The sequence below is a fragment of the Geotrypetes seraphini genome, chromosome 15 (assembly GCF_902459505.1).
Source record: "Geotrypetes seraphini chromosome 15, aGeoSer1.1, whole genome shotgun sequence".
NCBI lineage: Eukaryota > Metazoa > Chordata > Amphibia > Gymnophiona > Dermophiidae > Geotrypetes > Geotrypetes seraphini.
In genome coordinates, this window is record NC_047098.1 from 23,910,758 (window position 1) to 23,938,469 (window position 27,712).

Here is a 27,712-nt window from a genome sequence, read left to right on the forward strand (position 1 = left end):
AAACAACTAGGTTAACTGCTCTTACCACAACCTCTGACGATGCGTTCCAGAGCTTAACCATTCTCTGAGTGAAAAAATATTTCCTCCTATTGGTTTTATAAGCATTTCCCTGTAACTTCATTGAGTGTCCCCTAGTCTTTGTAATTTTTGACGGAGTAAAAAAAAAATCAATGCACTTGTACCCATTCTGCACCTCTCAGGATTTTGTAGACTTCATTCATATCTCCCTTCAGCCGTCTCTTTTACAAACTGAAGAGCCATAACCTCTTTAGTCTTTCCTCATAGGAGAGGAGTTCCTCCCCTTTACCATCTTGGTCGCTGTTCTTTGAACCTTTTCTAGTGCCACTATATCTTTCTTGAGCTAAGGAGAGCAGAACTGAACGTAATACTCAAGGTGAGGTCACACCATAGAGCGATACAGAGGCATTATAACATTCTTAGTCTTGTTTACCATCCTTTTTCTAATAATACCTGGCACTTTGTTTGTTTTTCTGGCACCGATAGAGGGGACATTGGACCATTTACTATTCTTTTGTCCCTGCATTAATTCCTTTTGGAAATTAATTTGGCCCCAAATTAATAATTTTATTAGAAAATCATGTTGGACTATCATATGATACAATATTATTTGGAACAGCAATGAGAACACAAAGTCCAATTTCAGCTAATAATAATAAACTTTTATTAATTTTAACAGGGGTCGCCATACAGCAAATTACTCAGAACTGGAAGGATTACACTAAATTGAATTACACTTTTTGGTGGAATTCAATTTGTCATATATATAAAATGGAAAAAGTATTGGCATTACAACAAGGTTATATTAAAAAATTTAATAAAATATGGGGACCATTGACAAATTATTCTACTGATCAGATATAATAACACATGTATAGAACATATAGAAGGGGTAGGGAGGGAAAACTATTGTAATATTAATATGATATAAAATTCTGATAAAGGGTTTATTTAATTCACATTGTAAGAACATTTAATAATAATTTCAAGTGTTTTTTCATAATTGAATGTATTACATGTATTTCACTTGATGTAAGAATTTAAAAAAAGAATAAAAAATATTTATTGAAAAAAAAGAGGTGTTGGAGACAAAGACTGTCTCTGAATTCAAGAAAGCGTCGGACAGGCACGTGCGATCTCTTAGGGAGAGGAGGATGGGCAGACTAGATAGGCCTTTTGGCTGTTATGTACTGACATGTTTCTATGATAACAGAGTGTGAGCCTTTTCCATGTGAAGAAAGGTCCTTTCCCAAGTCCTCTAAAAGAGCAGATGGTCAGACAGTTCCTTACCTAACTTGAGACCCTCTCAGTTAGCAAATGGGCGGACAACCCGTGGCCTTTCCCCAAACCCCCACCTCAGATAGTATATGGACAACTTCTGCCTCTCTGTATTACTTTTTCTCTTGCTGTTAGTGCTGTGGTTTTGGCTGCTTGAAAACATGTATTTGGAGCCAGCTCCCAGCGAGACCGCAGCAGCACTGTGGGAGGAGGGTGTCACGGGTTTATTTTCAGTGCTTCAGCGGTCAGTACTGGGGGGGGGGGGTTAGGCTTAGTGGTTACAGGGAAAGAAATGCTGGTTCTAATCTGACCCTGTGGAAGGAAAAGCACATGTGGTTTCATGCTGTTCTAAATGTCCTTCGCATACCACATCCTCTGAGCCTGTGTCGAGTTAACTTCCTTTCTTCCAGCCCCCACGCCTTCTGACTTCTGCACCCACCCGCTACCTGCCGTTCACACATCCTTCCTCCTCTTCTTCTGCCAACCCTGCTGTCATGCTTTAGAGATAAGAGCGTTTCCTTCTGCTTAGGGCAGCAGCAATGCTGTGAACTTCCCCAATCTGATATTTTGGAAGGAGCCTGCTTTTTCGTAATGGAGGTAGTATCTGTTGCCCCTTCATGTAGACATCATCTGACCCCCCCAGTTAGACCATTCCAAACTTGGAAGTGCAGAGTTTCTGAATGTGACTGTTAGGTAACACGTGGCCTTTTTACTAAGTCCCTGCCTGCTGTCCCATGAGCTTCACCGCCAAACAGGACACTGTGATTGTCAGGCAGGCGATCTGATTGGTTGAGGACATTTCCTCCAATTGGGAAATCTAATTCCTGCTTCCTTTTTTTCCTGTCTCCTAGGTCTTCCAGCAGGTGAACTTCAACAAGAAGCCGGGACGTATTAGCTTGAAACCCATCAACTTCTCTGTGATCCTGAAACTCTCCAAAGTCAATTTGCAAGAGAAGGCTTTTCGGGTGAGGGCCAGGGCTGACTGTTTATCTTTCCAAAAACTGTGTGTGAGACTACCCAGGTCTTTGAATGTCAGCAGCAAGCTGAGACCTCCCTTTCTGGCTTGGTAGCTCTCCCCAAAATGTGTGTGTTGGATCTGTTGGATGCGGTAACGTCACCATCATTATTCAGAGGATTGGCGAGGCCTGTTCTCTGTATCATGTGGTTTTTAATGACGCCTGTTCTTGGCTTTTTCGCATGTGTTATGGTAGTGATGTTGCACTGTGCAGCAGTGCATGAGAGAAAAGAGTCTAAAGCACTGGTAGTTGTAAGATTGGTAGCACTTTAGTGTATGACTGTGTTCACGTCTTTCTCAGAAGCACTGTAATGTATTCTTTAGTTTTGGGGCTTTAGCCTGCCTTTTGGAATTGCAGCATTGCATCCCAGGTGAGAACCTGAGGCAACAAGAGATGGAGGGGTAATTCTGTTAAGTAGATGCTAACATGTAATTATGCGCATAAATGTCTCGAATATGAATATATGACCATGCATATATTATTATTATTATTATTATTAGGTTCTTATATCCCGCCATACCCAAAGAGTTCTAGGCGGTTCACATCCGTTACATTAGGATCCGGTCTGAACACGGATTTACAAAAATTTTGTCGGAATTGCAGGTAGCGCGGAAGGAGGCAAAGTAGTTTTAGCACAGGTTTATCATAGTTGGGTTAGAAGATAAAAAGGAGGGAGTGGGAAACCAGAAGAGGGGGGGGGAGAGGGAGGTGGGGGATGCCAATGTGTCATCTAAGCTCTATTCTGTATCTACGTGCATATCAGAATTTGTAGGTAGATGTGCATATGGATGTTATCTGGGCACACACTTACATGGGAATTTACAGAATACTGTGATTTATTTATTCGGTCAATTAATTAATTAATTAAAAGATTTATATTCTCTTATCAGTTGGTTTTTAGGCGGATTACAATTCTACATACATAAATACTAGTAATTAAATTACAGTATCTGGGGGCAGGGAGGGAGGAGGGGTAAGAAGACAGAATAGCAATAAGACATGGTGCAAAAAAGTGTTTTGCTAAGGGATGACATGTCAGATGTAAAAGTCCAATATAAATGATGTATTTTTAAACAATCCTCTACTCGGGAATAATTATCTTAACACATCCTCACCACTTCCTAAGTATAACCCGGGTTATACTTGGGAAGTGGTGAGGAGATGTAAAAGTCCAGGCACATTTTCATGTTCTTTTCATGTTATAGTTTAGATCAGGGGTGTCCAACCTGCGGCCCCATGAAGTATTTTGTGCGACCCCAGTCAAGGACGATGCAGTGTTTACCATCTTGCCGGCTCCCTCCTCTGTCTTGCTGCAGCGTTTGCGCATTTGTGCGGCCCCAGAAAAAAAATTTGGGGACAGTGCGGCCCAGGGAAGCCTAAAGGTTGGACACCCCTGGTTTAGACGGTGTGGTATGCATCTTTGAACAGTAGTGTTTTTAAGGAGGATTTGAATGAGTTGAGGTCGGTTATCTGTCAGATTTGCTCAGAGAGTTGGTTCTACCATTGGGGCCCCTTAATGTAGAAGATAACTTTCCTGTGTTCTTTGAGTTGGATTTTTTTTAGTGGAGGGAAAGTCCAGGAGTTTAGGATTTGAGGATCGTAGTGTTCAGGTAGGTGGATGTGTTGCAAGGAAGTAAGTATTGGCGATAGCATCCCATGTAGTGCTTGAAAACTAGCACTGTGGTTTTATAACGGATGTGGTGTTCCATTGGGAGCCAGTGTAGGGACAACAGGGTTAGTGTGATATGCTCTTGTCATGGGACGTTATGAATCATCCTGACTATTGTATTTTGAGTGGATTGCAGAGCTTTAAGGTGCTTTTTGGGAACTCTTATTAGTAGTGCTTTGCAGTAGTCGAAATGAGGTGTGACGGTGCTTTGTATCACAGGTCTGAAGTTTTCTTCTGATAGTAGCCTCTTTAGAGGTTTGATAGTTTTGAGTTTGAGAGAGATTTCTTTAATTCACGAGAGATGTGGCCTTTCATCTTCAGGGAGGATTCAAGAAGAACACTGAGAGACTTCAGTGGATAGTTGGATCTCAGTGTTACCTTTCCTTCCTTAGTAAAAGTAAGGGATGTTGTGATTGTTCAGTAGCATGATCTTTATTTTCTCCACGTTGAGTTTGAGTCTGTTGATTCAAAACCATTGTTTTACCCTATTCAGTGATGAGGCAATGAAAGGTGATGGTTTCAGAGTAGAGAATGACACGGTGACAAAATTCATCACCGTTCCCGTCCCTGCGGATAACCGTGGGAAACCATCTTCATGTCATTCTTTAAAGAGAGAGGGAAGAATCAGAGTATGAATGGCCACAACCACTGATCCACAAGCTTTGCTTTGAAGAATGCTGGTGTAGAAGGACTGAGGTTGAAACAGGCACTACAGAATGACAGTCTCTGGTATTCAGAGCCGATATTGTGATGTCATAATGCCTCATTCCACCAGTGCCTAAGAGCCAATCACATCAGTGAAGTCACAATGGCTTCATTATCCTTGGTTCCCATAAGAATCAGAGTATGAATGGCCACAGCCACTGACCCGCAAGCTTTGCTCTGAAGAATGCTGGTGTAGAAGGACCGAGGTTGAAATAGACACTAGAAAATTACATGGGATTACTTCCCGCGGTTATCCACGGGGACGGGAACGGTGATGAATTTTGTCACCGTGTCATTCTCTATTTCAGAGTAGGTTGTTTGACTCGAATTAAGTATTGTATGTCATCCAGTAGTCTACACCGGCTCTTTCAGTACTTTGCCGAGGGGGGTTGGAGAAAGATGTTAAAGAGCGTGACATTTTCATAGTCTCAAGATTTTTGTCCCATTCTGCACCACAAAGTACCTCATCTCAAGAAAGGATCTGAACCATTTGAGTATGTTGTTGTGGATTCCTATTGCGTGCAGTCTGTTCAGGAGGATCTCATGGTTTATTGAGTCAAAGGCAGAGATGTTCAGTGACACTAGGTTGAAATATTCTTTTTTTTTGTCAAACCCAGTGTGAACGATGTCAAGTAAGGAGAGTAAAAGGGACTTGGTGTCGTGGTCATTATGAAATTCAAATTAGTGCTTGTAATGTGTGCATTTTTCTACAGCTTTGGCCAGGAAGGGTAGGTTGGGGGATGGGGCAATAGCTATTGATCAGGGAAGTGTCTAGGGAAGAGTCCTTTAATAGACAGATGCACCAAGGAGGGAAGGCCCACCATTTAGGATTGGCAGACCTTGAAGGAGGAGGGACTGTGCTTCCCTCCGCCTTCTAACACTGAAAGGTAGGGAAGGGTTCGGGGGGGGGGGGAGCATCTGGTGGCAGGAGGAAATGGGCATCCCTTCTGCCTTTTTTTGGGGGGGTGAGAGAAGAGGGAGGGTAAGGGATAGTTCGGGAGAGGCCACCATTGGTAGGAGGGAGTAGGCTTCCCTCCTGCCAATTTTTTTTTTGTAGGGGTGTGGGGTCAGCGCGGCAGGAGGAAGTGGTCATTCCTCCTGCTAATTTTCTTTCGCGGAGGGGTGGTGTTAGCATGGCAGGAGGAAGTGGGCATTCCTCCTGCTGTTTTCACTGCCGCATGGGGTGGGGGTGGGATCGGTTCGCAGTGTCAGTTTTTGGGAAGGGTCATGGGGGGGGGGTCTTTTTTCTTTTCTTTTTTTTCCTAATGGGGTAGATATTGTGCATGTGTAACATGCACAGCATCTGTGCCCAGTTGCTATTTTTGAATCGCGAAAAGCATGCAGCGTCGAACCGGCAGCACTCTAAACAGGCTGCCCCTGTTTAGAGTGCTGCCGGCCCATTGCTGCTTAGGGAGGTGTGTACTAGGGCTCGCTCGCAGTTGGCGGGGTTCGGATGGGAGGGAGGGCAGGAAGGATGGGGGTTTGGTTGCGTGGCAAGGGCGAGTGCGGGTGTTCGGGGGGGGGGCGCGGTGCTCGCTCAAGGGTTCTTCTGCACAAGGGATGGGAGGGAAGGGGAACTGCCTGCGAATCCCGGGATTAGGGCTTATTTTAGGGGCAACATGGTAGGTACATTGTTATAGATATCCTCCCAAAGTGATTTGTCACGAGGCATGTAAGTAGGGGAAGTGGGATATGAACTCTGGTTCACAACTCATTGCTCTAACCCAGGGGTTCTCAACCCAGTCCTAGGAACACTTCCAGCCAATCAGGTTTTCAGGATCTCCACAATGAATATGTATGAGAGAGATGTGCATGCAAGTCAGTCTCGTGCATATTCGTCAGGGGGTCCTGAAAACCTGACTTGACTGGCTGGCTGTGTTCTTAGGACTGCGTTGAGAACTCTTTCTCTAACCATTGTCATGCTGTCTTCTAGGTGAAATCGATAGTGCAGTAACACATATGCACATTGTTTACCAGTGCAGGTACTGTAGTCACATTATTCTGAGTTATTCTCAAGGCTGAAGTTTGATGGAGAGAGGAAATATAACACATGTAGGTTTGTGTAATCCAAACTAAAATTGGGAAAACTTACTCACAGAGAATGTAAGTGCAGGCCTCTGCTGTTGATTAGGCAATGCTGAAAATAAAACTACCCAGGGAGTCTGCAGGTTCATAGAAAGTAAGATTTTCTGTCAGTAAACAAGATTGAATCAGTCACACGTGGGTGGCATCATCCAGAATTGCTCTCCCAGGGCTCAGAGCTTAGTGTAAAGTTCTGAGCATGCACAAGAGTTTCCTCCTCAGCTCTTCAGGGTTTTTTTCCCCACTCAGCTAAACAAGCACGAAACAAAATTCACCCATTTTTAAAACCTTTACAAATTTTTTTTTTTTCAATGCTGTTTTCATTGATTCCTTTTTATTTTGGAAAACGACAAAGAATTAGTAAGTAACTGAAACCAAGTTTTAGACTTTGCTCAAATGCAACAGAAAGATCCAGAATTTCAATACACATACTAAATGCCTCGTATGCTTGGGTCAGAAAGGCTGCAAACATTTTGGCCCTGATTCTATAAATGACACCTAAATTCTAGGTGCCGTTGAACACAATTGTCGATCATCCACTAGGCACTGTTTATAGAATTGCACCTAGAGGCGCCTAAGTGGTCTTAGCGACCATTAAGCGTTGAAACCTTAGGCGCACTCCCTTTTATACCAGGGTTTTCTTGGCCTGAATGAGTGTGCCTAAGTCAAACCACATCCAGAATCCACCCCTAACCACAGGCACCGTGGAGTAGACACTCACTCACCAGATTAAAAAAAAAACCAATTAAAAAAACGAATTAATTTCTTATTAATGGCATTTTTCAATTATCAGCACTGATTAAGCCAACAGACACACCGATCTAGGCACCATTTATAAAATCTGGACGTTTGTGCTCAAATGTTGCCATGAACATGGAGAGATCATCTCGGTCGCCTTCAGGAGCAAGTTGAAGCTGGGAAGAAGGTGTTGTTTGGAAAATTGTAGAGGAACTGTGCACAAAAGGCAGCTACTTTTGCCTACACCATTCTGGAATCTTCTATGGAAAGGCCATTAACCTATTGGTACAATGACCTTAAGAGGACCACTAGACAATAGATAGAAATCAAATACCCATAAGGTTTCCAGACTCAGCATAGCTGTTTTTAGGGTTCATAGTCAGATGCGCGCAAGACATAAGCGCGTGGACAAATGGGAGCAGACAAGTGAGCGCAAGATTACTGGGCCAAGACATAAGCGCGCGGACAAGTGAGCGAAAAGACATGTGAGCGAAAGACATCTAAGCGCAAGACATTTCAGCGCCCAAGACACCTGCGCCAAGACATCTGAGCGCAGACAAGTGAGTGCATGATAAGTGAGTGCAAGATATCTGAGGAAAAGTTCAGTTTTCAGTAATAATGTCAAGGCAGCGTGAACTTTGAGCGAAACTTGAGCTACATAGCGTTTTCTTATACCCTCACTTATCTAGCGATTCTGTTGCGCACATCTTATATAGCTTTCAACGTTAAAAAAGTTATAGCTTAAACCGTTAGCGTGGAAGCCACAAGGGAGTTGAAATTATGCGGGTGCACTAACGTCGAAACTTTGAACGAAACTTGAGCTACACAGCGTTTTCTTATACCCTCACTTATCTAGCGATTCTGTTGTGCGCATCAACGTTAAAAAAGTTAGCAAATGAAAATATAAACATACCTTTGCAAATGAAGAAATTTGGAAGTAATGTCACTCTCACCAAAGGCAAGTGAAATCTGAATTTGGAAGTAGTGTCGCTCTCACCAAAGGCGAGTGAAATCCGTGCAAGAGAAATACCTGTTATAGAGCAAGTTCTAGACCAGACCTATAACGGACACAGTCAGGCAGCGAAAGGAAGGTGGACTGTTCTGTGCAAGTATAAATGGAGCAAACATAACCAATCACAAAGATGCTAGCGAAAGGAGGGCGGGCTGTTCCGAGCACGTAAAAAAGGGGCTAACGTAACGAATCACAAAGAGCCAAGCGAAATGAAGGCGGGCTGTTCTGAGCACGTAAAAAAGGAGCTAGTGTAACCATAGTAACGTAAACGCGCGCGTGATTGTCATTACGCTGATTTGTCCTTCTGCTCAATTATCGTTGCGCTCAAATATCTTGTGCGCAGTTATCATTGCGGTCAATTGTCTTGCGCGCAATTATCAATAAGCTAAATTGTCCTTGCGCTCATTTGTCTTCGCATTTGTCCACGCGCTTTTGTCTTGCGCGCATTTGACTTGCCACTGCTTTTAGAGTGCCTGTAAAGACCTGAAGAAAAGCTGCTTCTCTCAACTCTGACCAAAACACAGACAAGGCATAAACATACCAACACCCACACTCCTACCACAAGAGGAACATAAGAACTGCCATCTCTATAAATAAAGAATTACAAAAAAAAAAAAAGTACTGCCATCTCCAGATCAGACCTTCGGTCCATCAAGTCCAGCGATCCGCACACGTGGAGGCCCAGCCAGGTGTACACCTGGCGTAATTTTAGTCACCCATATCCCTCTACGCCTCTTGTAAGGAGATGTGCATCTAGTTTGTTTTTAAATCCTAGAACGGTGGATTCTGTAATAACCTCCTCTGGGAGAGCATTCCAGGTGTCCATCAGAACTTCCTGATATTTGTCCTGAACTTGTCCCCCCTTAGCTTCAGTCCATGTCCTCTTGTCCGTGTCACATTGGACATTGTAAATAATTTTTTTTCCTGCTCTATTTTGTCGATTCCTTTCAGTATTTTGAAAGTCTCGATCATATCCCCTCGCAGTCTCCTTTTCTCAAGGGAGAACAATCCCAGTCTCTTAAGTCGTTCCTCGTATTCCAAGTTCTCCATACCTTTTATTAGCTTCGTTGCTCGTCTCTGCACCCTCTCCAGCAGTTTTATATCCTTCTTTAGGTTGGGAGACCAATGTTGGACACAGTATTCCAAGTGTGGTCTGACCATTGCCCTATAAAGCGGCATTATAACTTTCTCATATCTACTCGTGATTCCTTTCTTTATCACGCCTAACATTCTATTTGCTTTCTTTTCCGCTACCGCACATGAACTTAACTTTCTGTGCAACAGTGCAATGCCAGTACCTTTTCTGTGGAGCCTTATAATACTGCAAAAGGCAAGTTCAGCACTGACCCACTTTGCGTAATCTATTACACAATGGCCTACCCTTGTGCCAGAGATGGTTATAGTGAGGAAGAGTAACATAGTAACATAGTAGATGACGGCAGATAAAGACCCGAATGGTCCATCCAGTCTGCCCAACCTGATTCAATTTAATTTTTTTTTTTTTTTTAATTTTTTCTTCTTAGCTATTTCTGGGCAAAAAAACAAAGCTCTACCCAGTACTGTGCTTGGGTTCCAACTGCCGAAATCTCTGTTAAGACTTATTCCAGCCCATCTACACCCTCCCAGCCATTGAAGCCCTCCCCAGCCCATCCTCCACCAAACAGCCATATACAGACACAGACCGTGCAAGTCTGCCCAGTATTGGCCTTAGTTCAATATTTAATATTATTTTCTGATTCTAAATCCTCTGTATTCATCCCACGCTTCTTTGAACTCAGTCACAGTTTTCCTCTCCACCACCTCTCTCGGGAGCGCATTCCAGGCATCCACCACCCTCTCCGTAAAGTAGAATTTCCTAACATTGCCCCTGAATCTACCAGCCCTCAACTTCAAATTATGTCCTCTGGTTTTACCATTTTCCTTTCTCTGGAAAATATTTTGTTCTACGTTAATACCCTTCAAGTATTTGAACGTCTGAATCATATCTCCCCTGTCTCTCCTTTCCTCTAGGAGTCTCCATCATTTTTCTAGATTCAGAGCATTCCAGCTCTGTTTTTCAGAAGACATTCACAGATTTTGTTAAGAGTTATTTCCAAAATCTACCTTACTTCTGCGCAGAGAGAAACTTATTCAGATTCCATTATCTCACTCTCATCTACTTCAGACTAAGAGCAGGATCCTGCACATTTGCTGCCTCCATCCTCATTTCCATCCCGTGTTAAGGACCTCCCATCTAGCCTTCCCTGTTGAAGAGTGAATCTCTGAATGATGACATTTCATATTCAACATTTCTCGACAAGATAACAAAAGAAGTTCCGCAGAAAATTTGATTTTGACATTCTAAAATACTGTATTTATAGGTCCTCTGAATGACTTATGCTGTACTTCTTCATGGCATGCTCAAGGACCAGAAATTCCATATGTTTCTAAAAGATCGGACGTAAAGGCCAAACAACTTCAGGATTTAATCAGGACCAGCTGTCAAGCTCTTCAGTAGTGGTTGAAGCAAACACGAGAAAAGCCAAGAAGTGCAGAGATTTCTCTAACACTCCTCGGGGGGGTGGGGAGGGTGGAGAGAAACTCTCTCCCTTTGTTAGATCATTTGGGGAAGAAGGTTTTCAAGGAACTATGTTCTGTGCTCATATTGCCATCCATCAGCTCTGCATGGTTCAGTACATGCACGCCATCTTTCAGGAGGTACAGAGGGTATTTTGCCTTCTTTTTCTGTGCAACTTCAAACCCAGCTGGGTTCTATAGTGACAGAGGATGACAACTATCCCCGCCATTCTTCCTTTGCTCTAAAAAAAGGGGATTCATTGGGTACTCTGGATCTCGAGAATTTATATACACATTCCAATCCATCCTTGTTACCAGAAGTACCTCAGTTTCAACTATTTTCAGTACAAAGCCCTCACCTTGGGCTTTTTGTCAGCCCCCAGGATCTTTTCAAAGTGCCTTGTGGTGGTGGCTGCCCATCTGCACAAGCACGAACATCTTGTATTTCTAAACCTGGACTGGCCTTCTCTCTCTTGAACTTACTATAGCTTTTTGTTTACATAAGAACATAAGAATAGCCTTACTGGGTCAGACCAATTGTCCATCAAACCCCGTAGCCTGCTCTCACAGTGGCCAATTCAGGTCCCTAATACCTGGCCCAAACCCAAGGAGTAGCAACATTCCATTCAGAACCTTAAAGAATAGCAAGATTCTGGAACCCATACAGTAACAAAAGATTCCGGAACCCCAAAGAGTAGCAACATTCCATTCAGAATCCTAAAGAATAGCAAGATTCCGGAATCTCAAAGAGTAACAAAAGATTCCGGAACCCCAAAGAGTAGCAACATTCCATTCAGAATCCTAAAGAATAGCAAGATTCCGGAATCTTAAAGAGTAACAAAAGATTCCAGAACCCCAAAGAGTAGCAACATTCCATGTTACCGATCCAGGGCAAGCAGTGGCTTCCCCCATGTCTCTCTCAATAACAGACAATGGACTTTTCCTCTAGGAAATTGAACGAACCTTTCTTAAACCCAGCTACACTATCCACTCTTACCACAACCTCTAGCAATGCATTCCAGAGCTTAACTATTCTCTGAGTGGGTGAGTTTCTATTGCTCAAATTAAAAAAATTTTCTTCTAGACGTTTGTTTTCTATTATAATAAATTCTTTCTATTCCAACATACACTTTTGAATGCTCCATTACATAACCAAATTCTATGGTTTTCAATGTTTGGTTACTATATTCTTATTACTGTTCAACATGGCAGTCGTGTTTTATTTTTTTCACAGTGACGTTTACTATGTCGCAATCACCTTTTACTATGTTATTCACTTTTTACCGATGGAACGGTACAGTATAGGGGGGTGAAGAACTTATGTGCACGACAGAAGAGTGGGACTTGGGTGTGATTGTATGTGATGATCTTAAGATGGCCAAACTGGTTGAATATGTGATGGCGAAGCTAGAAGGATGCTAGGTTGCATAGGGAGAGGTATGGCTAGTAGGAAAAAGGAGGTATTGATGCCCTTGGTGAGACCTTATTTAGAATATTGTGTACAATTCTGGAGGCCACACCTTAAAAAAGACATAAAAAGGGTGGAGTCAAGTCATGGTGCGTGGTCTCCGTCATGAGGTATATGGGGACAGACTTAAAGATCTCAATCTGTATACTTTGGAGGAAAGGCGGGAGAGGGGAGATATGATAGAGATGTTTAAATACCTACATAATGTAAATGCGCATGAGTCGAGTCTCTTTCATTTGAAAGGAAATTCTGCAATGAGAGGGCATAGAATGAAGTTACAAGAATTTAAGAGCAAATGAGATGCCCATGTGGGATCCCTTAGAGGGTTAAGCCAAGGGAACCTGTCACCAGGAGTAGGATCCCTAGGACAGTAGACTTGGGGGTGGGTCAGTAGAGTGGGCAGACCTGACGGGCTATGGCCCTTGTCTGCCGTCATCTTCTATGTTTCTATGAAGTTAAGAGGTGATAGGCTCCGGAGTAATTTAAGAAAATACTTTTTTGCAGAAAGGGTGGTGGTTGCGTGGAACAGTCTCCCAGAAGAGGTGGTGGAGACAGAGACTGTGTCTGAATTCAAGAGGGCCTGGGATAGGCATGTGGGATCTCTCAGAGAGAGAAAGAGATAATGGTTACTGCGGATGGGCAGACTAGATGGGCCATTTGGCCTTTATCTGCCATCATGTTTTTATCATTATGTTTTAATCACCTCACAACATGCTAGTCACACTTCCACTTTTCATCAGATTAACCATCACTCCAATTTTATTCTGTTTATTCTATTTATCAGAATAGCTAATTTCATTATTATCACTGGTGTATTGATACCATATTTTCACTTATGTATTCCATTACTTTTGTATTAAATACTTTTTTTACACCATCATTTGTCACCATCATTAATCGCTTACATTCCAATATAATTCAGCATTTCATGTTATTTTTTTTTTTATACACAAACATGTTTTTATAGGACCACCGAAGAAGGTGTTCATTACCGAAACACGGACCGTATCGGGTCCTCTCCACAATCTTTATTCTGCATTATATGTTTTGCATCGCATGCATTGACTTTTACCTGTGAAGTATTACTGTAATAAAAAAAAAAAATTTGACATCAAGAACTTCGTTGCCACAGAAGTACTGTATTCTCATCTTTGGTTTTCCCTTGGTGTTCTGTAGAACCCATTTGTGTATTTTGGTTTTGGTCAGTCACTCAGTCTCTCAGATTTCTTCTTTTTTTAAAATTTTATTTATTTATAACTTTTCATTATTACATACCAAGTAAAACACTTATACAGAAAGTGAGGTAGTAGGAATAGAACTTCATAAAGTGTAAAACACATTACACCTTAATACAATTGTAAAAGAAATAAGAAAACTATTTTTATAAACTAACACACTCAAGTCCTCAACTTGTGATTCCAAGATTACACATAGGCGAAAAGATAAAGGGGAAAAATAACAATATAGCAAGATAAGCTACAGATCGTACCGAGGTAGGAGTAGCTTCATTAACTATTTAGCACTTGATTTTCCTTCATCCAGTTGGGACATTGCCAAAAAAGCACTTAATTGTTGAGGTTCAAAGAAAACGTATTTAACTGAGTGGTGGCAAATAATACACTTGCAAGGATGTCTTAAGTAAAATGTTGCCCCCAGTGAGGTGACCCCTGGTCTCAAAAGAAGAAATTCTCTACGACGCTTTTGAGTTTCTCTTGAAAGATCAGGAAACATTTGAATTTTACACCCAAGAAACTCTTTCTGTTTGTTTTTAAAGAAAAGCCTCAACAACCACATTTTATAAATTGAGAGAGCTACTGTTGTTATCATCGTAGATGGTAAAGCAATATCTCAATCTGACGTTTCCAAAATTTCTGATACATTTAATGGTGTTTGGTCCATCATTTTTTTCTGTGTTTGACTCCCTTCTTTATTAGGCAAATAATACACTTGGGGAAAAAGGTGGCAAATTTTCCTTGGAACTTGAAAAATTTCAACCAGGTATCTCCTAAGCATTTCCCTAGGAGTTACCATTGCTAATCTTGGAAAATTAATTAATTTCAAATTATTGTTCCGTGCATTATTCTCAAGTGATTCTAACTTCTTCCTAAGATTCACATTATCTTTAACTAGGGAGTGTTGGACTTCTTTAGTAAATGATAAATCCTGGTCAAGCTTTTGAACTAAGGAATTTGAAACAGTCAGGTCCTCTTTTAAAGCCTTAAGCTCCTTAGTATGTTGAATCAATTTAGCTTCAACATATTGGAAATTGGGGCTAATAATCTTTGTAGAGTTTGTAGTTAAGTCCCATAAAGACTCCAGAGTCACTTGTGCTGGCTTATCCAAAATTACAAGTTTTTGCTGAGTGTAGAAATGCTCACCCTCAGAGGAATCGGGTTCTTGCCTTTGCTCCAGTTGGATATCTTCACTTCCCGTTGCTGAATCCACCCCGGTTTCTTCAGCAGAGACACCCTGAACCAGGGGTTCTGCCTCCAAGTTCTCTGATGGTGAACTTCTTGCCTCAGGGAAGAGTTCCTCCCCCATCTCCGGGGTTTCTTCTTCCCCTGGAGAACTAGTGACTCGGGGTTGCGGGGATGGGGCTCTTACGTTGGGGCTGAGCGTGGTATCCGGCCCAGGAGAAACGACTCTGGTCTCGCCGTATCCAGGCGCTCTCAGCGGGCTACCCTCCGGCGTCGCTACTGCTGCTTCCTGCATCCGCCGCAACATCTCGTCTATGGTGCCAAAGGTCGGCACTTCGGGGCGCCGCGAGGCGTTAGCAGCACTCCTGCCTCTCCTCTTCTGCATCGATTAAGGTAAAGCGCACAGGCCTTCAATAATAAAGGAAAAATTCTCTGAGAGGAGCGGCTCAAATGTGTTCCTCTCAGCACTTCTATGCCGCAGCCATCTTGGAATCTTCCCGTTGTGTGTCTCAGATTTCTTACCATTGTTCAAAAATCTACAGTCTAATCAACATCCTTTCTTTTTTAAGTGTAGTGATAGACACCAAAGCCTTTCTTCCAGAGGACAGTTTTCAGATTCATGCCTAAGGTCACAGCTAGGGAACATGGTTGTGGCTTTTAATGGGTTCATAGACAACGGCGCGAAAGACAAAAGTGCGCGCCGACAATTGAGCGCAGTGCGGAGGTGTGCGCCGCACAAAATTACAGTTTTTAGGGGCTCCGATGGGGGGTTTTGTTGGGGAACCCCCCCCAGTTTACTTAATAGACAACGCGCCGGCGTTATGGGGGGTTTGGGGGGTTGTAACCCTCCACATTTTACTGTAAACTGAACTTTTTCCCTAAAAACAGGGAAAAAGTTAAGTTTTCAGTAAAATGTGGATGGTTACAACCCCCCACAACGCCCCCACAACACGGCGCGATGTCTATTAAGTAAAGTGGGGGGGGTTCCCCCCACACCCCCCCCCCCGTCGGAGCCCTAAAAACAGTAATTTAGAGCGGTGCGCGCCTCCGTTCTGCGCTCAATTGTCTGGGCGCGCCTTTGTCCCGGCGCGCTTTTGACCTGATACCTTTTAATGTCATCCCTTAGCCTTTTTAAAAAATGCAGCATACTCAGTGTGATCTTAAATTCCAGTGGCATCTGTGCTTCCAGCCTCTTTCCTCGATACTTTTGCCATCTTTTTGACTCCATCTCATGTTATAATGTTGGACTTTACATTACATTACATTGATGTCTTCTATCCCGCCAGTACCTTTCAGTTCTAGGCGGTTTACAACAAGAAATTAGCCTGGGCATTCCCAGGGAGATTACAAGGTTGATAGCTATAGTATACGTCAGGATCTGGGAATGGTCAATACGGTTTGGTTAGATTATTTGACAAATTTCTTGAATACACTTCTCCCTCGGTATTCGCGGGGGTTAGGGGCAGAGCTGGACCGCGAAATGTGAAAAATCGCAAATAACTTTGTGTCGGCTTTGACCCACCCCCAGACCTTACCTGGTGGTCTCTGCCTCCGTTCGCCTCCTTCCGTGCGTGTTGCGTGTTTGCAGGGGCCAGTGCAGGTGCTTTGGTCTCCTCTTTCCACGTTTCGGTGTCGGGCCGGGCAGAGCTAAGATCGTTCCTCTCTGGGCTGGGCAGCCTGTGCCGGCCTTACCTGGTGGTCTAGCGGGCTTTCGGGGCAGGAGCGATCTTCCTACACTCCTGCCCTGTGCAGATCGCCAATAGGAAATGGCTGCCGTGAGCTCCCGTAATCTCTCGAGACAGGTAAGGCCGGGATGCCAGGGGGAAGGTGGGAGGGAGGTGGGGAAGGTCCGAAATGAAGCTTTTTTTTTTTTTTCTTTCCCCCCCCCCAAAAAAAAAAAAAAATCACGAATAACGAATCCTCGGATGCTGAAACTGTGGATTTGGAGGGGGAAGTGTAGTATGGTTTTCAGTTCTTTCCTGAATGTTTTGTAGTTTGACGTTGTGGTCAGCAGATTTGAGAGGTGGTGGTCTATTTTTGCTGCTCTAGTGGCTAGTAGACCGTCATATAATTTTTTGCTTTGCATGCCTTTGATTTGGGGGTGGGTAAAGTGTGCTTGAGTTCCCAATCCTAGCAGTGGGTGTTCCTATTGCACCATCATAGTATTGGTTACACACTGAGGATGAGAAACTAACCTCAACAATTAAAATTCACAGCGAATATGGTCAAGATTCGAGACAATTCTTTGCATCAGCCACTTGAAACTCAAAGCAATCTTCTATGCTTTGTGAGTATTCCTGCATCACCTTTGCAATTTCTGTACTAATCTACACAGAAAATCAAGTGACAATGTTTTATATGGAAAAACAAGGGGGTGCAGGCTTTCTGTGCCTCTGCCAAGAAGCAAACAAATCTGGGACTTTTCCATAGCCAGTCGCATACAAATACAGGCTACCTACATCCTCAATCATCAGAATCAATTATCCAACAAACTTAGCAAAATACTTTTATATCTCTGGATGCAACTCTTCTGAATTCCATTTTTCAGGAGTGGGAAATGCCATAAATCAATCTTTTTGCCAGCAAAGGGAATGCAAAGCTTCCTCTTTCTTGCTCTGTTCTGCCTCCCCATCTCCCTCCACATCAATTCCGTGGATTTGGTCATTCCTCTACACTTACCCTCCAGTTCCTCTCATACAAGTTTCAACAAAGCCAAAGCACCATGATTCTCATAATAGAATCATGATGGCAGATTAAGGCCAAATGGCCCGTCCAGTCTGCCCATCAACCTTGAAAACTTTGACAGAACTTTTTTTTTTTTTTTTTTTGAGTTCAATAGTTTTTTATTGAGTATTTTTAGAAAATACAGGAAGCAGTTCAAATACATGAAGTCAAAATAAAGCTTTCTGTATAAAGAGCATATAAATCTATATTTAACTATAGAGGAACATAACAGTGAGAAAGGTTCCTACTATTAGAACTGCATGTGAAGAGAATATAAGAAGAAAGTGAGGGAGAACAACAGAAAAAAGGGAGAAAGATGAAAGAAAAATAAAGAAAAGGAAGACAGGAGTGTCTACGAAGCAGAACGTACATAGGTATCTAGGAATGACCAAGGTGATTTGTTAAACTTCAAGTTCGTGAGGGTTCTGGATGTAATTTTTTTCTCATATGCATATGATTAAAATCTATGGTACATACACAGAGAGTTCCACCAAAAAGTATAGTCTAATAACGACGATGATTTCCAGTTTTTCAGAATGTGCATGAGAGCAGTCACAAACATGGTATCAATGAGTTTAGGAGGACAATTTGATTGTGCAAAGCAGGGATGTTGAGAGCGAAGGATTACAATGTCCATAGAGATCTCTTCCGAGCAGTTAGTAATAGATTGTATGGTGCTCCAAATGCGAGTCCAAAAGGATCGGACCTGTGTACAGTGAAAAAGCATTTGACAGAACTTGTTCCTTCATCTCTAGATCCAGGCAGTTCTACCTTCTAGCAAGCCGCTTCAGTTCCCAGCACTAATAACAGGAGGGCCATCTTCTTCATCCAGACCTGAAAGCTGAGCATTGTCTATTTCTGCTGTGTGTTAGAGAGTTGTGTGGGGACAGAGGGGGGGGTCCCCGTGGGAGACCCATGGGCCAGAGGGGGGTCCCTGTGGGAGTCCCATGGGTTGGGGGGGATTCCCGCGCAGACCTCTAGTTGTGTGGGGACAGAAATCCCACCCGTCCCACCAGGATCCTCTCCAACCCCGCCCATCCCCGTAAAAAGTAGCAGTTACTTCTGACAGGATCATCAATTCCACAGTTTCTTTTGTGTTTATGCTGCTGTCTTCCTTGTGGAATCTCTTTGGTGGAACCCTTTTTTTGTTTTCTGTTCAGGTAATTAACTTATAAACCCCCTCTTTTACTAAGGCTGAAGTGTCCATTATATTATATGGACGAACCCTGCTTCCAAAACCTTCCAGAGGGGGGGTCCCCGTGGGAGACCCGTGGGCCAGAGGGGGGTCCCTGTGGGAGTCCCATGGGTTAGGGGGGGATTCCCGCGCAGACCTCTACTGTGTGTTCCACAACCCATATAGGACATCTTGATAGGTTTGTCTAGTGCAGGGGTAGGCAATTCCGGTCCCTATATACAGCGTGATTCAAGTAAAATTGGGTGCTGTTTAGTGAATCACGCTGAGCGGCACCTATTTTGGAGGCGCCCATTAAATAGGCCAGCTCTAAGCACACTTAAAAGTTAGGCGCTTAGCTGAGCGCTTAAGAGCAGTGATTCTGTAAGAAGGCGCCTAACACGTAGCCACGCCCACCCCCAACATACATAGCGCCTATTTTTTTAAAGGCCGCTTAAATTTTTAGAGGCGCCTTGTTACAGAATCACATTTTCCTTGATAAGCGCCTATGTTTCAATCAGTGCTGATTAAATAGCTTAATTGGGCTTGTTCAATTTAGATAGGCGCCTATCTAGATGGGCGCCTCCGAAATAGGTGCCTAACTTTAGGTGCTGGTTACGGAATTTGGGCCATAGTGTCTATGTGAGATTTCTATTAATGGCCACAATCTAAAATGTGCGTACAGTGCCTGTAGTGTTTATATTGTCTTGGCTTTCAAACTTCTATTAGATTATACATCGGTGTGCAGTTAGCTTATCACGCTCCCCTGGATAACCTTAGTAACATAGTAGATGACTACAGATAAAGACCCGAATGGTCCATCCAGTCTGCCCAACCTGATTCAATTTAAATTTTTTTACATTTTTTCTTCTTAGCTATTTCTGGGCAATAATCCAAAGCTCTACTCGGTACTGTGCTGGGGTTCCTACTGCCAAAATCTCCGTCAAAACCTACTCCAGCCCATCTACACCCTCCCAGCCATTGAAGCCCTCCCCAGCCCATCCTCCCCCAAACGGCCATATTCAGACACAGATGTTGCAAGTCTGCCCAGTACTGGCCTTAGTTCAATATTTAATATTATTTTCTGATTCTAAATCCTCTGTGTTCATCCCACGCTTCTTTGAACTCGGTCACCGTTTTCCTCTCCACCACCTCTCTCGGGAGCGCATTCCAGGCATCCACCACCCTCTCCGTAAAGTAGAATTTCCTAACATTGCTCTTGAATCTACCACCCCTCAACCTCAAATTATGGCCTCTGGTTTTACCATTTTCCTTTCTCTGGGAAAGATTTTGTTTTACGTTAATAGCATCACAGTCACATATGGTGACTTGTTTCATGAAAGGTCTGCATCATGTAAAGCAGGGGTGCCCAATAGGTCGATCACGATCAACCGGTAGATCACCAAGGCAAAGTAAGTCGATCACGGAGCCCATTCCAGGCTCTGTGATAGACTCGCTTTGCCGTGGCGATCTACCGGGCCGATCAGCCTTCCTCTCCTCAACGTCGGAGAGGAAGTTTGGGCCAGCCAATTGCTACCTGGCTAGGCCAGAACTTCCTCTCCAACTGCAGAATTGACGTAGGAGAGAGGAATGCTGATCGGTCCGAAGCAGGGAAGCAGGGAGAGCTTGGGGCGACGGCGGCAGCTTTGGGGCCTGTTACCCGATGATGGCGGCAGTGGCTTGGGGGAGGGCAGGGAGAAAGAAAGAAAGGTGGCAGGCAGGGAGACAGAAGGAAAGAAGGGAAACAGAAAGAAAAGAAAGGGGGCATGAAGAGAAAAAAGAAAGGGAGGGAGGGAGAAAGAAAGGTCAGGGAGAGAGGAAGAAAAAGTTGGGGGAGGGAATGAGGTCTGGAGGAGAGGAAGCATACAGGCTGAAAGAAGGGAAGAAAGATTGGATGCACAGTCGAAAGAAGAAAGTGCAACCAGAGACTCATGAATGAAATAGCCAGACAACAAAGGTAGGAAAAATGATTTTATTTTCAATTTAGTGATCAAAATGTGTCTGAATTTATATCTGCTGTCTATATTTTGCACTATGGCTCCCTTTTACTAAACCGCAATGGTGGTTTTTAGCTCAGGGAGCCTATGAGCGTCGAGAGCAGCTCTGGGCATTCAGTGCAGCTCCCTGCACTAAAAATTGCTATTGTGGTTTAGTAAAAAGGGAAGGGGATTATATTTGTCTATTTTTGTATGGCTGTTACTGAGGTGACAGTGCATAGAGTCATCTGCCTTGACCTCTTTGAAAAAACCCTAGAATAGGAATGATAATTAACATTTTCTCAGCGTACAGTGTGCTTTGTGGGTTTTTTTTTTTTTTTAATTTATTGTTGGTAGATCATTTTGACTTGGGTCATTTTAAAAGTAGCTCGCAAGCCCAAAAAGTGTGGGCACCCCTGATGTAAAGTACCCATTCCTCTGATCACTTCACTTACACAGTCTCTCTTTGAACCTGTAAATGTTGCATCTTTGGCGTTCTAATATTTTTCATATAGCAGTTGCTTCAACAAGGTGAGAGAATGAACTTCAGGCATGGTATTATATAAATCCTACATGCAGTTCCATCATGATGGGGTTGTTGGCCATATGTTAAGTTCTTGCTTAAATTGGTGACACCTTTTCATCTACTTCTTTCTGAAACCTTGTTCAGGTCCTGTCAAGAAAGTCCTCCATTCCTAGACTGCAAACAGGCTCGCCTGTTCCTTAAATGGATTCAGCTTTTTGTCTTATTTAGTCTTAGTAGACTTATTATGACAGCTGCAAAAAGGACCAAACTTGCCGGCGAATTATGTACAGTTTTGTTATGGAAAGCGGATGCTTCTAGCCACTCCAAAGCCAAGTTTCATCAAATTAGGGCAACTGCAGCGACTTTGGTTATCTTAGCCACACTGAAATGCCATCTGCAAAGCGGTTATGTGGTCCTTTTGTCATATATTATCTGCATGTTATTGTTTGGACCAGGCCTTTGATCAAGCAGTACTGGTCAATTTATCCCTGTGAGCTAACCAGTGTCGCAATCAATGTGCAGGCTGTTCTAAAGACTAAGATTATTTAAGACTGAGTAGCTCTAAGTTTGGGAGTCAGCTGCTTGTGTGCTTAACTCAGTTCCGCTTTTCTGTTGACCAGCAATGTCACTAACCTGTAGCAGATGTTTTCTGTGGACAGCTGTATGGATAACTCTCACATAATTCCTCCCACCTCCCTGAGGGTTGCTTACATTGAGCGTTTGAAACCAACTGAGGAGCTGTGGGAAGGGACCGCACATGCTCAGAACTTTAAGTTCTGAGCTCTCGGAGAGCTGGCCAGTGACCTTCTTTTAAACAGTTTAATGCAGTACTCAAGAAGGAATGTGTCTCACTTCCGGTTCACCACACAATTGTTTCCCACGTACTCACCTTTATAGGACCCCCAGGGACCCCTGAAGAAGACTTTTTGTCGAAACGCGGACCGTGTTGGGTCCTGTATCCCTAGCGGACTAGTTCCTTTAAGGCTCTTATGTGGATGATTTACTTTTATGTGGATGGAATTATTTTATGTGGATGATTTTAGTGTACCTTTGGAACTTTGATACTTTCAAATAAAGTCCATTTAGGAACATCGTCACTCCACAGAGTTTTTTTGGTCTTCTTTTAAACAGGCAATTGTTTTATACCATTTTATTGTGGTTTTTTTGCAAACCTTGTCAACCATGGACCCCTGAAGAAGGCGTGTTCTCTGAAACACGGACCGTGTCGGGTCTCTTGGTTTGGAATAAGATGGTAACATTTAACTGCATACAAGAGGAGTCTACTCCTATTGGAAAGCAACCAGCTCAAAATGTGGATATGGATTTAACAACTTATTTAGAAAACTCCCTTGAGGTTGTGACTGATAGAACTACCTTGATGCTTACAATAGCCCTGGAAAGTGACAGGGAATTTATTTTGCGTTTGTATTTCCGTCATATTAATGACAAGTTTTTGGCCTCTAATGTACGAATTTTTCCTGATTTAGCTCAAAAAACCCAGAGACGTAGAAAAGAATTCTTGGCCTTAAAACCAAGAGTTCTTGCTCTAGGGGTTACATTTCTTCTTAAATTTCCCTCAAAATGTTATGTGCTATTTCAAAATAAGAATTTTTTATTTTTTGAGCCCAAACAGTTATTGGAATTTATTACTTCTAAAGAAGGTGTGAATACCATGACTAATTAGATATGACCTTCCATCTGGTTGTGAAATGGGTTATCTCATGTCGTTACTCTAATAATCTAAATAGTTGATTTGAAATTTATTTCCTTTCTTGATCTCCAAATATTTTGGGCTAAATAAGAGTTAAATATTACTTGTCTATATCTTATTTTGTTAATTTTAATTTCTTCATCTCTGATCTGTATCTAGTTATCATTGTATACTTATATTATTATAAAAATTCAATAAATAAAAAAACATTTAACTGCATTAAATATTTGGTATAATAAACATAGCCTGCATCTTGTACATACTGGTCTGCAGTTTTCTTTTTGCTTCTCGCCAGCACCATTCAATAACATTGCCCACTTATATGCCTTATCAATCCCGCTGTCTTCAGAAAACACGTGTTTCAGATGAGCAACATCACTCTATCTACCACATAAAGAACAATTTCCAGTAGTGAATGGAGTTAGAAAGTACCCGTGTATCTTGCAGTTATTTTTTCAAAGTAATATTACTAGGGACACCTGAGCTCCTATATGTCCTATGGCATCATCTCCTCTCTTCTTGCAGGATGGCCTTATCGAGCAGCTATATGATCTAATGTTGGAATATCTCCACAGCCAGGCTCATTCTATTGGATTCCCAGAGCTGATCCTGCCCGCAGTCCTCCAGGTAAGAGGCTTTGGAAGTCAGCTTTCCCATTTCCATCATTCTGCTCGGATAGCTAACCTCATTAGCCTTCCCTGTTCATTAATGTTACCTTTGCCTCCCGCTGTTTAAAGCCACAGGAATTCCCTTTTTCATCATGCAATTAGCACACCCAGGTTGAGAAACTGTTTTAGACCAGGTTTGGTGAAGTTTTAAACATTGCACCTTCTGGTTTTTCTTTGCTCCCGGGAAATAGTGACCATGATGTCGGGCAGCTACCTTTGAAACCTGGGAGCATTTTGAAGATTTGAATAAAAGACTTTTTTATTTATGACCTGCTTCTTCATTTTCTTCCAACTTGGATATCGCAGGTCGATTGCCTTGCTGTTTTTCTTAGCCCATTTTTGCAAAGTTCTTATGGCAGAAAACCTCTACATATGAGATAGTCATATGTGGTATAATTTTAAGTTTCAAGTTTATTAAAATTTTGATTTGAACGCAATATCAAATATTTCAATGCGTTTAACAATAGTAATTTGGGGGGACAAATAACAACCATTAGAACAATAAACATACAATCTTATCTATAGTTATTTGAAGATACATAAGGAATACAAGGATAAACTACATTTGTTTTACATATAAGGCCCCTGATAGATCGTAATAAATGTCGTCTTTTCATAATTATGACTGGGGTGGCAATGCAGATGATCACGCAGAACTGGAAGAATGCTGATCGTCTTAACTTCTCTTTTTGGTGGGCAAACCTATGCTCCACGTATAGGAATGAGAAGATAAATGCGGAATTGTTAGGGTATAGTAGTAAATTTAAATTGATATGGGGCCCATTGACATCATATAATACATCAGGTTAGATATATTTGAATATTATATTTGGTAATTCTATGCACATCCAGGGTGGGCAGGAGGGTGGGTAAAATGTTTGTTATTAATGTTGATTATTACTGGAAGGGGGAGGGATAAAAGATTTTGTTTAAATACTTGTAAATTTTAGTGCTTTTTCATGTTTTATTGTCTGTTTATAAATTATGTTTTGCACTGTTAAGTATTTTGAAACTTAATAAAATATATATATATATTTTTTTTTTTTAAAAAAGAAAACTTCTATACAGACAGGCAAACAAGGCGACATGTCTCATTCATTGGAAACTTAAACATTACTAGAAAGGCCCTGGGTTCATGACCGTAAAAAAATTAGGGAGCATGAACAGGTTATGGTCAACTAAAAAGCTGGATGTGATTAAACTGGACATAGTGGTAAAAAAAAAAAAAAAGGCAAATGGTTTTAATTTATAGAGATATCGCTCCCAAGCTATAACCGTGAATCTTGTAGAGAAATAAGAATTTTTCCAATACCAAGAAATGCAGTCTTAACTCAAGAAAATGTGTCAGAACGATACTGGGCCCAATTTTCAAAACGATTTAAAAATTGACTGTCTGGGGTTAACTTGGCATTTTCAGCAGTACTTAACCAGCTAGTGCTGTTGAACATGCCCAGTTCAGTGCTCAAGTGGCAGTTGTTTGGGGGTGCTCCAGGGGTGAAGTCGGCATGTAACTGATAACCGCACAAATAGGAACACATATAGCACAGTCCTGTCTTTATGTGGTTTCCTCATAGCTGGTTAAGTGTTGAATATCACATTTAACTGTCTGTCTTAGCCAGCTCCCTATACCCTGAAATTCATTATTGGACCCCGGGCGTGACTTGATACTGAATTTCCAGATTTAACACTGGTGGCAGTCAGCAAAATGCTCGTCACTGACAGCTAATATTGGGACCACAGAAATTTCCCATTGTGTGCAATTCTGGTCGCCATGTCTCAAAAAATATTTAGTAGAGTTAGAAAAGGTACCAATAAGGGTGACGAAAATGATAAAAGGGATGGGACAACTTTCCTATGAGGAATGGCTAAAGTGGCTAGGGCTCTTCAGCTTGGAGAAGAAATGGCTCAGGGATAGAGGCCTATAAAATACTGAGTGGAATGGAAAGGATAGATATTAATCACTTGTTTACTCTTTCCAAAAATACTAGGACTAGAGGACACGCGATGAAGCTACTAAGTAGTAGATTTAAAACAAACCAGAGAAATATTTCTTCAACCAGAGAAATATTTCTTCACACAAAGGATAGTTAAACCCTGGAATTTATTGCCAGCGAATGTGGTGAAATCAGTTAGCTTAGCAGGGTTTAAAAAAGGTTTGGCTAATTTTCTAAAAGAGAAGTCCATATGTTATTATTGAAATGGCTTGGGAAAATCCACTGCTTATTCCCTAGGATAAGCAGCATAAAATCTGTTTTACTACTTGGGATCTAGCACTCTACTGGTAACTTGAGCCTCTAGCTTTCCCAGCAGTGGACTACTCCTGGCTACTACACCAAGCTACATGTGTGTTTTATTTTATTTTATTATTTATATACCACTTATATCCTAAGTGGTCTACATTCAGGTACTTTATCATAGTTCCCTATCTGTCCCGGTGGGCTCAAACTCTATCTAGTGCAGTGGTTCCCAACCCTGTCCTGGAGGACCACCAGGCCAATCGGGTTTTCAGGCTAGCCCTAATGAATATGCATGGAGCAGATTTGCAAGCCTGTCACTTCCATTATATGCAAATCTCTCCAGGTCCTCCAGGACAGGGTTGGGAACCACTGATCTAGTGTACCTGTAGTTGAGGTTGGTTTCCCTGTGATGGCATCGCCTCGATCGGCGACAATTACTCTTACACAGTAGTTTATTTTGCAATCCTTTACTTGTGGCATTTAGTAGTACCGGACCCCGGAAGAAGGTCGTTCATGACCCAAACACGGCCCGTGTCGGGTCTATACCGCAAATCTTTTACTGTGTATTGTTGTCCTTTTTTTTTTAAATTGGTACTTTTATATTGGTTTCTTTGGTCTGCACCTTGTTCAGATAAAGACGTCATCAAGATCATCAGTTCCCCAGTTTTTCTTCTGGGGTGGACTGTTTTGTTTGTTTTCTTTCCCTGTGTGCATCACTTTGTGCTTGTCCACACGAGATGGCGTCTGCTACTGAGATACCCAGTATCCAAGTCTCCAATAAATCTGTGCCATCCTCTACTGTTTTAACTACTTTGGTGTGATCTGCAGATTTGAGTACTAGAAAATACCTGTTTGATATCCTGGTGGAGAATTTTATTTTTTTTTTCCATTCTGCTGTCCATAGAAAACACCTATAGTGAAATTGTTTGCTTTTCTCCCTTCCCTCTCATTTCACCTTGTGATGGTAGTATCTGAACAATAAATTGCCTGTTTATAAGTCACATTCTCTCTCGGTAGAGGTAGTAGAGACGAAGACTGTGTCTGAGTTCAAGAAAGCGTGGGACAGGCCCTTGGGATCTCTTAGGGAGAGGAGGAGATAGTGGATGCTGCAGATGGGCCATTTGGCCTTTATCTGCCGTCATGTTTCTCTGTTTCTCTAAAACTAGGGGCTGGGAAGCTGCTGACCCCCTGTAGTGTTATCTTACCCTGAATCCCTTTGACCTAGGGAATTATTTGCTCACATTTTCTTCATCTAATGATTCTGGATAGTAATATAGTAACATAGTAGATGACGGCAGATAAAAATCCAAATGGTCTATCCACTCTGCCCAACCTGATTCAATTTAAATTTTTTCTTCTTAGCTATTTCTGGGCAAGAATCCAAAGCTCTACCCGGTACTGTGCTTGGGTTCCAACTACCTTTCCACCACTGGAATGTTCTTCTTCCTATATGAGTTGTCTGGCTAAACTTGAATAAGAAATAGTTGTGTGGTTTGAACATTTCGTTGCTAAAAATATAATCCCCTTAGCTGGAAAGGATGCAAGCAGGACAGTGGAGTTGGTACACTAAGCTTTCGACTCCAATTCCAATTCCACAGCTCTTAATGCAGGCACGTTGACATTAAAAGGGTTAATTAAATTTAGCACATATTTTGAAATATCGACTGTATTGTGCCCCTTTATTATTAAAAGAGCCTTCCTCGGGGTAATGTGCCAGTGATCTTTCAAAAGATGTTGAGG

General features: G+C 42.2%; 1 protein-coding gene across 2 annotated transcripts in view; it reads left to right on the plus strand.

Annotated features, from left to right (window-relative positions):
* Positions 1 to 27,712, plus strand: part of NOC2L (NOC2 like nucleolar associated transcriptional repressor) — a 101,968-nt gene that overhangs the window by 27,339 nt on the left and 46,917 nt on the right. For both annotated transcript variants that reach the window (XM_033921678.1, XM_033921679.1), the window contains exons 13-14: positions 2,148 to 2,261; positions 23,593 to 23,694. In XM_033921678.1, the coding sequence (XP_033777569.1) occupies positions 2,148 to 2,261; positions 23,593 to 23,694 (216 nt within the window). The remainder of the gene's footprint in view (positions 1 to 2,147; positions 2,262 to 23,592; positions 23,695 to 27,712) is intronic.